Source organism: Netta rufina (genome assembly GCF_964035555.1).
Source record: "Netta rufina genome assembly, chromosome: 36".
Classification (NCBI taxonomy): Eukaryota; Metazoa; Chordata; class Aves; order Anseriformes; family Anatidae; genus Netta; species Netta rufina.
In genome coordinates this window covers 199,509-213,194 of record NC_140160.1, presented here as the reverse complement: position 1 = coordinate 213,194, position 13,686 = coordinate 199,509, and the positions used below count along the sequence as shown (strand labels likewise).

Here is a 13,686-nt window from a genome sequence, read left to right as displayed (position 1 = left end):
GGGGGAAAAGGTGTGGGGGGGGCACGGACCGATCCCCTCCGGTGCCCCCCCCCCCTCCTTTTCCTCCATCCCCCCCCCAACCGCCCCAGGAGCTGCTGTTGCCGTCATGGGGCGCCGGGCAAACGCCCCCCCCCTGCTCACCAGGGTCCTGCGTGGGGCAGAGGTGAGGACCCCCCCCCCCCCCCGGACCCCCCCAGCACCACCGGGAGCCCCCTGTCACCCCCAGGTCCCCCCCAGGACCCCACCACCACCAGGACCCCCCCCAGGACCCCATCACCCCCAGGTCCCCCCCAGGACCCCATTACCACCGGGTCCCCCCCATCACCACCGGGACCCCCCCGGGCACCCCATGTCCCCCCCCCAGGACCCCATCACCCCCGGGACCCCCCCATCACCCTCAGGTCTCCCCCAGGACCCCACCACCACCAGGACCCCCCCCAGGACCCCATCGCCCCCAGACCCCCCCCTCACCACCAGGACCCCCCCGGGCACCCCATGTCCCCCCCCAGGACCCCATCACCCCCGGACCCCCCCCCAGGACCCCATTATCACCCAGGTCCCCCCTTCACCACTGGGACCCCCCCATCACCCCCATGTCCCCCCCCAGGACCCCAACACCCCCCAGGCCCCCCCAAGACCCCATCACCCCTGGGACCCCCCCCATCACCACCGGGACCCCCCCATTGCCCCCAGGTCCCCCCATCACCACCAGGACCCCCCCCAGGTGGTGGCCCCATGGTGGGTGGCCCCATGGTGGTGACCCCATGGCATTGTCCCCATGGTGGTGTCCCCACAGTGACGTCCCCATGGTGGTGTCCCTGTGTTGGTGCCCCCCATGGTGGTGTCCCCACAGTGGTGTCCCCATGTTGATGTCCCCATGGCATTGTCCCCATAGTGGTGTCCCTGTGTTGGTGTCCCCCATGGCAATGTCCCCATGCTGGTGCCCCTCATGGTGGTGTCCCCATGGCAATGTCCCCATGGCATTGTCCCCATGGTGGTGCCCCCACAGTGACATCCCCATAGTGGTGTCCCCATAGAGGTGTCCCCATGGTGGTGCCCCCCATGTTGGTGCCCCCCATGCTGATGTCCCCACGGCATTGTCCCCACGGTGGTGGCCCTGGGGGTGGCACCGTTCCCCTTGCAGGGCGAGCGCTCTGCCCAGGCGACGCTGGCGGCGTGGCAGCAGTACCGGCACGCCTGCGAGCTGCGCCTGCGCCTCGACCCCCCGGCACCCGGTGAGCACGGGGGACACGGGGTGGGGACGACGTTTGGGGACACCTCGGGGGGGGTGAGGGGGACGCAAACACCGACCCCCCACCCCCCATCCAGGTCCCGTCTGCAACCGCAGCTTTGACATGTACGTGTGCTGGGGGGACGCGCCCCCCAACAGCACCGCCACCGTGCCCTGCCCCTGGTACCTGCCCTGGCACCACCGAGGTAAGGGGACGCTGCAAGGGGGGTGGGGGGACACGGGGGACTTGGTGGTGGCCCCCCCGGTGACGCGGTGGTGGCCGTGGTGGCCAGTGCAGGGCGGGGTGGTGGCCCGGCGCTGCGGCCCCGACGGGCAGTGGGTGACCGATGGCACCGGGCGGCCCTGGAGGGACCACTCGCAGTGCGAGGACCTGGAGCAGGAGCAGCCGCTGCAGGTGGGTGGCGATGGCAGCGTGGCGTGTCACGATATGGCATGCTATGTCGTGACATGTCACGCCGTGCCATGCTGTGTCACGCCATGCTGTGCCGTTTTATGTCACGCCGTTGTACGTCGCGCCGTGCCATGACGTTCTGTGTCACACTGTGCCATGTCACACCTTGCTATGTCGTGACATGTCATGCCGTGTCGTGCCGTGTCACGCCATGCCGTGCCATTTTATGTCATGCTATCACATGTCGCACCATGCTGTGACATTCTGTGTCACGCCGTGCCACACCATGCCATGTGGTGACACACTGTGCCATGTCACACCTTGCTATGTCGTGACATGTCACGCCTTGTCGTGCCGTGTCACGCCATGCTGTGCCATTTTATGTCATGCTATCACATGTCGCACCATGCTGTGACATTCTGTGTCATGCCGTGCCATGCCATGCGGTGACATGCTGTGCCATGTCACGCCGTGCCATGCTATGTCATGCCGTGTCATGCCATGTCGTGCCATGTCATGCTATGGCATTCCGTGCTGTGTCATGTCACACTGTGCCATTCCGTGCCGTGCCATTCCGTGCCATGCTGTCCCATGTCACACTGTGACCGCTGTCCCTTGTCACACCGTTCTGTGCCACATCGTGCCGTGCCATGCTGTGCCATGTCACTGTGACCACTGTCCCGTGTCACGCCGTGCTGTGCCACGTCACACCGTGCCATTCTGTGCCGTGCTGTGCCATGTCACACTGTGACCACTGTCCCTTGTCACGCCGTGCTGTGCCATTCCGTGCCGTGCTGTGCCGTGCCATGCTGTGCCATGTCGCTGTGACCGCTGTCCCTTGTCACGCCGTGCTGTGCCACATCACGCTGTGCCATTCCGTGCCGTGCTGTGCCATCCTGTGCCATGCTGTGCCATCCTGTGCTGTGTCACGCCGTGCTGTGTCACGCCGTGCTGTGCCATTCCGTGCCGTGCCACGCTGCGAGGTGCTGCGACATGATGGGACGCAGCCGGGGCGGTGCCAAAATGCGTGCACGGAGACGGGGGGGGAGCAAAGGGGGGGCTGCATCGCAGTGAGCTGTGCTGCAGCGTGCCGTGCCGTGCCGTGCAGTGCTGTGCCATACAACGTGCTCTTATCCCGTGCCAGGATGTGCCGTGCTGTGTTGCAGTGCCGTGCGCTGTGCCGTGCCGTGTTGCACCGTGCCATGAACCGTGCCGTGCCGTGTTGCACCGTGCCGTGCACCATGATGTGTTGCACCGTGACACGAACCGTGCCGTGCTGAGCTGCACCAATCCGTGCTCGTGACATGCACCGTGCCGTGCTGCACCCTGCCATGCTGTACCACGCCGTGCCGTGCTGTACTGTGCCGTGCCGTGCCGCACCGTGTTGCACCATGCCGTGCTGCACCGTACCATGCTGCACTTTGCCATGCCGTGCTGCACTGTGCTGCACCATGCTGCACCGTGCTGTGCCGTGCTGCACCGTGTTGCACCATGCCGTGCTGCACCGTGCCGTGCCATGCTGCACCGTGCTGTGCTGTGCTGTGCTGTGCTGCACCGTGCCATGCTGCACCGTGCCGTGCCATGCTGCACCGTGCTGTGCCATGCTGCACCGTGCCGTGTTGCACCGTGCCGTGCTGCACCGTGCCGTGCCATGCTGCACCGTGCCGTGCTGCACCGTGCCATGCTGCACCGTGCCGTGCCATGCTGCACCGTGCCGTGTTGCACCGTGCAGTGCTGCACTGTGCCGTGCCATGCTGCACCGTGCCATGCTGCACCGTGCCATGCTGCACCGTGCTGTGCCATGCTGCACCGTGCCGTGCTGCGCTGTGCTGTGCTGCACCATGCCATACTGCACCGTGCCGTGCTGCACCATGCCATGCCGTGCTGCACTGTGCTGTGCCATGTTGCACCGTGCCATGCTGCACCGTGCCGTGCCGTGCTGCACCGTGCCGTGCTGCACCGTGCCGTGCCATGCTGCACTCTGCTGTGCCATGCTGCACCGTGTTGCACCATGCCGTGCTGCACCGTGCCGTGCCATGCTGCACCGTGCTGTGCTGTGCTGTGCTGTGCTGCACCATGCCATGCTGCACCGTGCCGTGCTGCACTGTGCTGTGCTGTGCTGCACCATGCCATGCTGCACCGTGCCGTGCTGCACTGTGCTGTGCTGTGCTGCACCATGCCTTGCTAAACCGTGCCGTGCCATGCTGCACTGTGCCATGCTGCGCTGTGGCATGTTGCACCGTGCCGTGCCGCACCGTGCCGTGCTGCACCGTGCCGTGCTGCACCATGCCGTGCTGCACCGTGCCATGCCCTGCGGCACTGCACCGTGCTGTGCTGCACCGTGCCATGCTTCGTGCCCCATCCCGGTGTGCCACCACATCCCAGCACCCTTCAGTTTGTGTCCCGAGCCGTTCCCCGTGGCATCCTTGTGTCCCCACCATGTCCCCATGTCCCCCTGCTGTCCCGGTGTCTCCACGCTGCCCCCACATCCCCACACCATCCTGGTGTCCACACGCCATCCTGGTGTCCCTATGCTGTCCCAGTGTCCCCAAGTTGTCTCCCTGTGTCCCCCTGCTGTCCCCACGTCCCCCTGCTGTCCCCACGTCCCCACGCTGTCCCCGCGTCCCCACAGCAGCACGCCTGGCTGCTGGAGCAGTTCCGCCTGGTCTACACCGTGGGCTACTCCCTGTCCCTCATCTCCCTCCTCCTGGCGCTGCTGCTGCTGCTGCTCTTCAGGTACCGGGGGGATCGGGCGCTGCCAGCGGCACCCATAGGTGCTGCCGGGCACCCTTGGGTGCTACCCAAGCCCCCTCGCCCCCCCCCCAGGCGCCTGCGTTGCACCCGCAACTACATCCACGCCAACCTCTTCCTCTCCTTCGTGCTGCGGGCGGGCGCCATCCTGACGCGGGACGCGCTGCTGCACCGCCACCTGCGCCCCGGCCTCGGCGACCCCCTGCAGCTGCTGAGCCAGCAGGTGGGGGCACCCATGGGTGGGGGGCACCCTTGGGTGGTGGGGCACACGAGGGAGGGGGCGCACGTGGGTGGGGGACACCCGCTTTGGGGGAAATCATGGGGGGAGAACGCAAAAGTTTGGGGTCCTGAGGTGGGTGCCGGTGCCACCAGAGGGCTGGTGTCACCATGGGGCTGGTGACACCATGGTGGCAATGCCACCACGGTGCTGGTGACACCATGATGCTGGTGCCACCAGGATGGCAATGCCACCGTGCTGTTGGTGCCACCACACTGGCAGTGCCACCATGGTGCCACAAGGACAATGCCACCACGGTGCTGGTGCCACCGTGCTGCTGGTGCCACCATGCCACCAGGTGCTACCACGATGGCAATGCCACCACGCTGCTGGTGTCACCACGCTGGCAGTGCCACCATGGTGCCACAAGGACAATGCCACCGTGCTGCTGGTGCCACCATGCCACCAGGTGCCACCAGGTGCCACCATGATGGCAATGTCACCACAGTGCCACAAGGACAATGCCACCACAGTGCTGGTGCCACCGTGCTGCTGGTGCCACCGTGCCACCAGGTGCCACCAGGTGCCACCAGGTGCCACCAGATGGCAATGCCACCGCGCTGCCGGTGCCATCGTACTGCTGGTGCCACCACGATGGCAATGCCACCGTGCCATTGGTGCCACCGGTGCCACCCCCGGTGTCCCCGTGGCGTCCCCCGGCAGGCGGTGGCGGGGTGCCGGCTGGCGCAGGCGCTGACCCAGTACTGCGTGGGTGCCAACTACGGGTGGCTGCTGGCCGAGGGGCTCTTCCTGCACAAGCTGCTGGTCCTGGCCACCTTTTCGGGTGACCGCTGCCTCCCCGCCTTCCTCCTCCTCGGCTGGGGTGAGCCACATGTCCCCCGTGTCCCCAATTGTCCCCACGCCGCGGTCCCCAACCCCCGTCCCCAACCCCGTCCCCGCAGGCGCCCCCGTGCTCTTCGTGGTGCCGTGGGTGGTGGTGCGCTACCTCTACGAGAACGAGGGGTGAGTCCCTTTGTGCCCCCCCAAATTTTTGTCACCCGGAGGGGACGCCGCTGTCCCCAAGGGGGTGTCCCCAAGGGGGGGGGGACAGCGCCGAGCTCCGTCCCCGCTCCAGGTGCTGGGAGAGGAACGAGAAGGCGGCCGTGTGGTGGATCATCCGCTGCCCCATCCTGATGGCCGTGGCGGTGGGTGACACGGGCACGGGGGGGTGACACGGGCACGGGGGGGGTGACACGGGCACGGGGGGGGTGACACGGGCACGGGGGTGTCACCGCCTGTCCCTGTCCCTTCTCTTTGTCACAGGTGAACTTCGTGGTGTTCGTGCGCATCGTCCGCATCCTGGTGGCCAAAGTGCGGGCGCATCAGGTGGCCCGCGGGGACTGCAGGGTCAGGTGGGGACACGCGGGGACATGGGGACACCGGGGGGGGTGCGGGGACACCGGGGGGGGGTGTGGGGACACCGGGGTGTGTGTGGGGACACTGGGATGTGTATGGGGACGTGGGGACACCGAGGTGTGTATGGGGACACTGGGATGTGCTTGGGGACATCAGGATGTGCATGGGGACAAGGGGACACTGGGATGTGTATGGGGACACCTGAGCCTGTCCCTGTCCCTGTAATGTCCCCAGGTGTGTCCCCATCAGGGTAATGTCCCCAAATGTGTCCCCATGTGTGTCCCCATCCCTGAAATGTCCCAAGAAGTGTCCCCACATGTGTCCCCATGGCTGTCCTCATCCCTGTAATGTCCCCAAGTGTGTCCCCATGCCTGTCCCCATCAGGATAATGTCCCCAAATGTGTCCCCATGAGTGTCCCCATCCATGTAATGTCCCCAGAAGTGTCCCCACATGTGTCCCCATCCCTGTCCCCATCAGGGTAATGTCCCCAGTAGTGTCCCCATGTGTCCCCGTGCCTATCCCCATCCATATAATGTCCCCAAATGTGTCCCCATGAGTGTCCCCATCCATGTAATGTCCCCAGAAGTGTCCCCAAGCGTGTCCCCAAGTGTGTCCCCATGCCTGTCCCCATCAGGATAATGTCCCCAAGCGTGTCCCCACGTGTCCCCATGCCTGTCCCCATCCACATAACATCCCCAGGCGCATTCCCCGTGCCCGTAAGCTCCCCAAGCGCATCCCCACACGTGTCCCCACGCGTGTCCCCGTCCCCACCCGTGTCCCCACGCGTGTCCCCGTCCCCGAGCGTGTCCCCTGGTGTCCCCAAAGGCTGGCCAAGTCGACGCTGACGTTGATCCCGCTGCTGGGGGTGCACGAGGTGGCCTTCGCGCTGGTGGCCGAGGAGCAGGCGGGTGGCACCGTGCGCCTCGTGCGCCTCTTCCTGCAGCTGCTGCTCTCCTCCAGCCAGGTTGGGGGGGTCGTGGGGGGGGGGGTCGTGGGGGGGCAATTGGGGTCGTGGGAGGGCAATTGGGGTCGTGGGGGGGGGTGTGGGGGGGAATGGGGGGGGTGGGAGGGGTAGGGAGGGCGCAATGGGGGGCGTTGGGGGGGCGCAGGGGGGGCAATAGGGGGGCAATGGGGGGGTTATGGGGGCGTGGGGGGGTCGGGGGGGGACCGGGGAGGGCAATTGGGGTCGTGGGGGGGCAATTAGGGTCATGGGGAGGGGTGTGGGGGGGAATGGGGGGGGTGGGAGGGGCAGGGAGGGTGTAATGGGGGGTGTGGGGGGGTACAGGGGGGGCAATAGGGGGGCAATGGGGGGGTTATGGGGGGGTTATGGGGGCGTGGGGGGGACCGGGGGGGGCAATTGGGGTCGTTGGGGGGCAATTGGGGTCGTGGGGTGGGGTGTGGGGGGAATGGGGGGGGTGGGAGGGGCAGGGAGGGTGCAATGGGGGGTGTTGGGGGGCGCAGGGGGTGCAGTGGGGGGGCAATGGGGGGGTTATGGGGGCGTGGGGGGGCAATGGGGGGGCAATGGGGGGCGTGGGGGGGCAATGGGGGGCAATAGGGGGACAGAGGGGGCAATATGGGGCAATAGGGGGGCAATGGGGGGGGCAGAGAGGTCAGGCAGGGGGGTGCCGCCCCCCCCCCCCCCAAGCCCCAGGTGCCTCCCCCCCAGGGCCTCATCGTCAGCGTCCTCTACTGCTTCGTCAACAAGGAGGTGCGTGTCACGACATGTCGCGACACGGGGGGGGGGAACGCGACATATATCGCGACATATCGCGCCGCCTCGGGCTGTGCTGCGCCCTGTCGTGACGTACCAGACCCTGTCACGACTCGTCGGGCGCAATATCGCGATATTTCCTGACCTGTCGCCGTGCCCCCCCCCCCTCCAGGTGCAGGCGGAGGTGCGGCGCGGGTGGCAGCGGTGCCGCTTGGGTGCCCCCTGCCCCCCAGGACCCCCCCGGGGACCCCCCCGGGGACCCCCCCGGGGTCCCCGGCGCTACGTGGCCGTGGGGGGGTCTCGCCCGGTGCCCCGCGACTCCGGGGGGCACCCCCTGGCTGAGAGCTGCTGCTGAGGGTGGGGGGGGGGACCCTGACACCTTTGGGTGCTGGGGGGGGCCCTGACACCTTAAGGTGCTGGGGGAGGAGTCTGGGGGGGTCCTGGACACCTTTGGGTGCTGGGGGGGGGGCCTAACACCTTAAGGTGCTGGGGAGGGGTCTGGGGGGGTCCTGGACACCTTTGGGTGCTGGGGGTCTGGGGGGACCTGGACACCTTTGGGTGCTGGGGGAGGGTTATGGGGGGGGTCCTGGACACCTTTGGGTGCTGGGGATCTGGGGGGGGGTCCATAACACCTTAAGGTGCTGGGGAAGGGGTCTGGGGGGGGTCCTGGACACCTTTGGGTGCTGGGGGGTCCCTGACACCCTGAGGTGCTGGGGGAGGGGTCTGGGAGGTCCCTGACACCTTTGGGTGCTGGGAGGGGTTGGGGGGGGTGTCACTGTCACCTATGGGTGCTGGGGGGGGTGGGGGTGGTCCCAGGGTACCCCGGGCTGCTTGGCCCCAGCTTTGTACCCCCAAAGAAAGCTGTGACGTAATGCAGTGGCTCGTGTGACGTCATGTGTGCACCGGGGGGGGGGGAGGGGAGAACACACTGGGGGGGGGGTTGGCACCACCCTAAGGTTACCCCCCGAGCTGGGGACTACATCTCCCAGCATACCCCTGCGCGCATGCGCAGCACCGCCAGGTAACCGGCTGCTCGCACCGCGCATGCGCAGACTCAGCCGCAGGGCACTGAACTACAATTCCCATCGGCCCCCTCCCCCGCGGCGCATGCGCAGAGCGCGGCGGCCGTGCGCACGCGCGAGGCACCCCGGAAGCGGCGCGGAGAGGCGGAGCGGCCGCGCCCGGCACCTGCCCGGTGAGCGGGGGAGGGGCGGCGGGGCCGGGCGGGGCCGGGCGGGGCCCGGAGCCGGGGGCGGCGGCGGGGTAACGGCGGCGGGGAGCGGCGGGACCGGGGCTGCGTCCTGCGGGGCCGGCCGAGGCCCGGTTCGGCGGCGGGGCCCGGAGGCGGCGGCGGCGGCGGCTCCGGGCCCGGGGCCCGCAGCGGAGGCTCGGGGCGAGGGCCCGGGGCCGGGCCCGGGGCGCGCGCGCGGGGCGGGGGCGCGCGGGGGCCGCGGCGCGGGTTCGTCCCCGGGGCCCTGGGGAGGGCGGGGGGGGAGCTGGCCCCGCCCCCTCCTGCTTGGCCCCGCCCCCTTTCTCCCGCGGCCACGCCCCCGCGCTGAGCTCCCGCCCGCCCGCCGCCGCCGCGCTGCCGCCGTCCATATATGGGCATGGCCCGAGCGCGGCCCCCTGATTGGCTGCGGGCCGCGCGCAGCCCCCGCCGACAAACGGCCGGCGGTTAAAAGGGCCGCGCGCCGCGCGCCGGACGGGGCCCACCCCCCTCGCGGCCACCGCGGCCGCTTTAAGAGCCGGGCCCCCCCCCCCCCCCCCTCCTCCCCCGGCCGGAGCCGGCGGCGCCGGTGAGGGGGCGGGGCGAGAGCGCCGGGGGGGGCGGGGCCTCGGGCAGGTGCGCGGGGGGCGGGGTTTAGGGGTTGGGGGCGGGGTTTAGGGATTGGGGGCAGGTGCTCGTCGGGGCGGGGCTTGAGGGGGCGGGGCTTAAGGTGGGCGGGGCTTGATGGGGGCGGGGCCGGGGTTGGGCCCATTCATGGCCCTGTCCCAGCCCCATTCATGGCCCCAGTGACCCCAGTAACGCCCCCACCGGCCCCATAGCGGCCCCATACTGGCCCCAGGAGCCTTGCCCTGTCCCCTTCTTGTCCCTCCCAGCCCCATATTGTCCCCAGTCCCATATTGTCCCCACCCCGTCCCCTCCGACCCCATCCTGTCCCCCCCAGCCCCATATTGCCCCCCCGTTCCTCCCAACCCCATATTGTCCCCTTCCTGTCCCCTACACCCCATATTGTCTCCCCCTGTCCCTCCCAGCCCCATATTGTCCCCACCCTGTCCCCTCCGACCCCATACTGTCCCCACCAGCACCATATTATCCCACTTTCTCCCCCCCAGCCCCATATTGTCCCCTTCCTGTCCCCCCCAGCCCCATACTTTCACCCCCAGCCCCATATTGTCCCCACCCTGTCCCCCCCAGTCCCGTACTATCCCTGTTCCTGTCGCCCCTTGACCCGATATTATCCCTTTCCTGTCCCCCCCAGCCCCATATTGTCCCCATCCTGTGCCCACCAGCCCCATACCGTCCCCGCCAGCCCCATATTGTGCCCACCCCATGCCCCCCAACCCCATATTGTCCCCTTGCTGTCCCCCCAGCCCCATATCATCCCCTTCCTATCCCCCCCCAGCCCCATATTCCCCCATCCTGCCCCCACCAGCCCCACACTGTCCCTGCCAGCCCCATATTGTGCCCACCCCATCCCCGCCGACCCCGCTAACGTCCCCGTATCTCTCCCCAGGCCTGGGCGCGGGCGCCGGCAGCTCGGCGACGCGGCGGCCGTGCCATGCAGCCCTGATGGAGCCCAACGCCTTCCCCCAGCTCCAGCTCTGGTGCCCGCGCCCTTTCGGCACCTACACCCAAAACAAGCCATGCCCGGTCCCCGGCCCCACCAAAAAACCTTGCCGTGCCCCCGAAGAACCCGCCGGACCCCGCGCCCCTTCGGAAAACACCCCGCCGCCCCCCGCCGCCCCGCCGGACGAGGGCAGGGTGCTGCTGGACACTTGGTACGTCATCAAACCCGGCAACACCAAGGAGAAGGTGGCTTTTTTCGTGGCCCACCAGTGCGGCGGCACCGGCCGCGCCAGCACCATGAAGGTGAAGGGCAACTGGGGCAGCGAAAGCTCCAAAGCCAAGCGGCGCCGGCGCTGCCACCACCCCGGCAAAAGCAAAAGCGGGGCTGACGGCGAGGGGGGCGGCGAGCCCCCCGACCTCCTCTCGGTGGCCGAGATGGTGGCGCTGGTGGAGCAGCGCACGGCGCTGGCCCTGCAGGGTTTCCAACCCCCGGCGGCGCCCGTGGTTTTCATGGAGGCGGCCGGCGAGGCCAAAACCCCCGCGGCGAGCGCCGACTGCAGCCGGGTGGCCGAAGCCGTGGCTCAATTCGAGTCGCGGCAGCGCGGCGGCGCGCGGCACAACGGGCTCTGCCACCCCGGCGCCGAGTGCGCCGCCACCGCCGCCACCACGGCCACCGCCGCGGTGGCACCGGCGCCCGGCGAGGTGCGCATCGCTTTCCGCATCTCCAGCGGGCGTGAAAACCGGCCCGGAGCCGCCCCGGCCGAGCCGGCGGCGAGCGGTGGGCGCCCCAATTGCGTTTTCGTGGGGTGCGGGGCCGCCGGGGGCACCCGCGCCAAGGACAAGATCACCTGCGACCTCTACCAGCTCATCAGCCCGTCCCGCGACGCCTTGCCCAACAACGTGGAGTTCCTCCTGGCCAGCGCCGCGCCCAAAGGGGACGGGGACGGCGCCGACGTGGACATGGGGTGCGGCGAGGGGACGGCGCCCCCCGGTAAGCCGGACGCCGCCGAAGGATCCGGCGGAGAGGCTTCGGCGTCGGCGGCATCATCGGCGTCACGGGACTGCGCGTCCGGCTTCCACGTGGACGTGGTGGTGACGGGGGTGGTGGACCAGTGCGTCTTTTTCGGCAAGGACAGCGCCAAGAAGATGAAGGAGGAGACGGTGAGGCTGCCGGCGCCGCAGGACGACCCGCCGCCGGGACAGCTTTTCCTCCTGCCGGGCGCCGAGGAGGCGGCCGAGGTGGGAGCGGGAGCGGCGGAGGCGGCCGAGGAAACGGCGACGGCGACGGTGACGCCGGACCCGTCGCTGTGCCGCTTGTACCGCCACGTCTCGCACGATTTTTTGGAGATCCGCTTCAAAATCCAGCGGCTGCTGGAGCCGCGGCAGTACATGCTGCTGCTGCCCGAGCACGTGATGGTGAAAATCTTCAGCTACCTGCCCACCCAGGCTTTGGCCGCCCTCAAGTGCTCGTGCCACTACTTCAAATCCATCATCGAGACCTTCGGGGTGCAGGCCACCGATTCGCGCTGGAACCGCGACCCCCTGTACCGCGACGACCCCTGCAAGCAGTGCAAGAAGCACTACGAGAAGGGGGACGTGTCCCTGTGCCGCTGGCACCCCAAACCCTACCACCACGACCTGCCTTACGGCCGCTCCTACTGGATGTGCTGCCGGCGCCCCGATAAAGAGGCGCCCGGCTGCCGCGTGGGGCTGCACGACAACAACTGGGTGCACCCGGCCGCCCGCCGCGACGACGGGAGGTGAAGGACGGAAGGAAGGGACGGTGACGGCAGGGGGGGGACGCGGAGGGGGGACGCCGGGGCGCAGGAGGAGGCGGGGAAAAAAGGAAAATGTGGAAAAAAAAAAAAAAAGAAAAAAAGGAAAAGAAACGGAAGGAAGAGGAAGGAAAGGTGTGGAGGGTGTGGGGGGAAAGGGGTCGGGGGGTGGGGGTGTTGTGGGGATGTCACGCCGGTGGTGGCGCCGTGGGGTGGGGGCATCTTGGGGACATCACGCCGGTGGTGGCACTTTGGGGTGGGGGCATAATGGGGACATCACGCCAGTGGTGGCACTTTGGGATGGTGGCATCATGGGGACATCACATTGGTGGTGGCACTTTGGGGTGGCGGCTCCGCAGGGTGGTGGCATCATGGGGACATCATGCTGGTGGTGGCACTTTGGGTTGGTGGCACTTTGGGTTGGTGGCTCTGTGGGGTGGTGGCATCATAGGGACATCACATCGGTGGTGGCACTTTGGGGTGGTGGCTCCTCAGGGTGGTGGCATCATGGGGACATCATGCTGGTGGTGGCACTTTGGGGTGGTGGCTCCGCAGGGTGGTGGCATCATGGGGACATCATGCTGGTGGTGGCACTTTGGGGTGGTGGCTCCACGGGGTGGTGGCATCATGGGGACATCATGCTGGTGGTGGCACTTTGGGGTGGTGGCTCTGTGGGGTGGTGGCATCATGGGGACATCATGCCAGTGGTGGCTCTGCAGGGTGGTGGCACCATGGGGACATCATGCTGGTGGCGACACTTTGGGTTGGTGGCACTTTGGGTTGGTGGCTCTGTGGGGTGGTGGCATCATAGGGACATCACATCGGTGGTGGCACTTTGGGGTGGTGGCTCCTCAGGGTGGTGGCATCATGGGGACATCATGCTGGTGGTGGCACTTTGGGGTGGTGGCTCCACGGGGTGGTGGCACCATGGGGACATCACGCCAGTGGTGGCTCTGCAGGGTGGTGGCACCATGGGGACATCATGCTGGTGGTGGCACTTTGGGTTGGTGGCACTTTGGGTTGGTGGCTCTGTGGGGTGGTGGCATCATAGGGACATCATGCCGGTGGTGGCACTTTGGGGTGGTGGCTCCATGGGGTGGTGGCATCATGGGGACATCACGTCGGTGGTGGCACTTTGGGGTGGTGGCTCCTCAGAGTGGTGGCATCATGGGGACATCACGTTGGTGGTGGCACTTTGGGGTGGTGGCTCCTCAGAGTGGTGGCACCATGGGGACATCACGTTGGTGGTGGCACTTTGGGGTGGTGGCTCTGCAGGGTGGTGGCATCATGGGGACATCATGCTGGTGGTGGCACTTTGGGTTGGTGGCACTTTGGGGTGGTGGCTCTGCAGGGTGGTGGCACCATGGGGACATCACGTCGG

At 68.2% G+C, this 13,686-nt stretch overlaps 2 protein-coding genes across 2 annotated transcripts; both read left to right on the top strand.

Moving 5' to 3' along the window:
• Nucleotides 1–106: 106 nt before the first annotated feature.
• Nucleotides 107–7,883, top strand: LOC311220619 (gastric inhibitory polypeptide receptor-like; the record flags this gene model as incomplete). Its single annotated transcript, XM_084304178.1, has 13 exons — nucleotides 107–163; nucleotides 1,145–1,235; nucleotides 1,330–1,437; nucleotides 1,525–1,646; nucleotides 4,276–4,379; nucleotides 4,470–4,613; nucleotides 4,894–5,194; nucleotides 5,335–5,494; nucleotides 5,574–5,634; nucleotides 5,747–5,816; nucleotides 5,935–6,023; nucleotides 6,854–6,992; nucleotides 7,695–7,883. The coding sequence occupies 13 exons, from the start codon at nucleotides 107–109 to the stop codon at nucleotides 7,881–7,883; spliced, it is 1,635 nt and encodes a 544-aa protein (XP_084160304.1).
• A 1,003-nt stretch (nucleotides 7,884–8,886) lies between these two features.
• Nucleotides 8,887–12,311, top strand: FBXO46 (F-box protein 46). The gene is made up of 2 exons (XM_084304202.1): nucleotides 8,887–8,934; nucleotides 10,478–12,311. Exon 2 carries the CDS (start codon nucleotides 10,534–10,536, stop codon nucleotides 12,292–12,294), a length of 1,761 nt encoding a protein of 586 aa, XP_084160328.1. The 5' UTR covers nucleotides 8,887–8,934; nucleotides 10,478–10,533; the 3' UTR covers nucleotides 12,295–12,311.
• The last annotated feature ends 1,375 nt before the right edge of the window (nucleotides 12,312–13,686 follow it).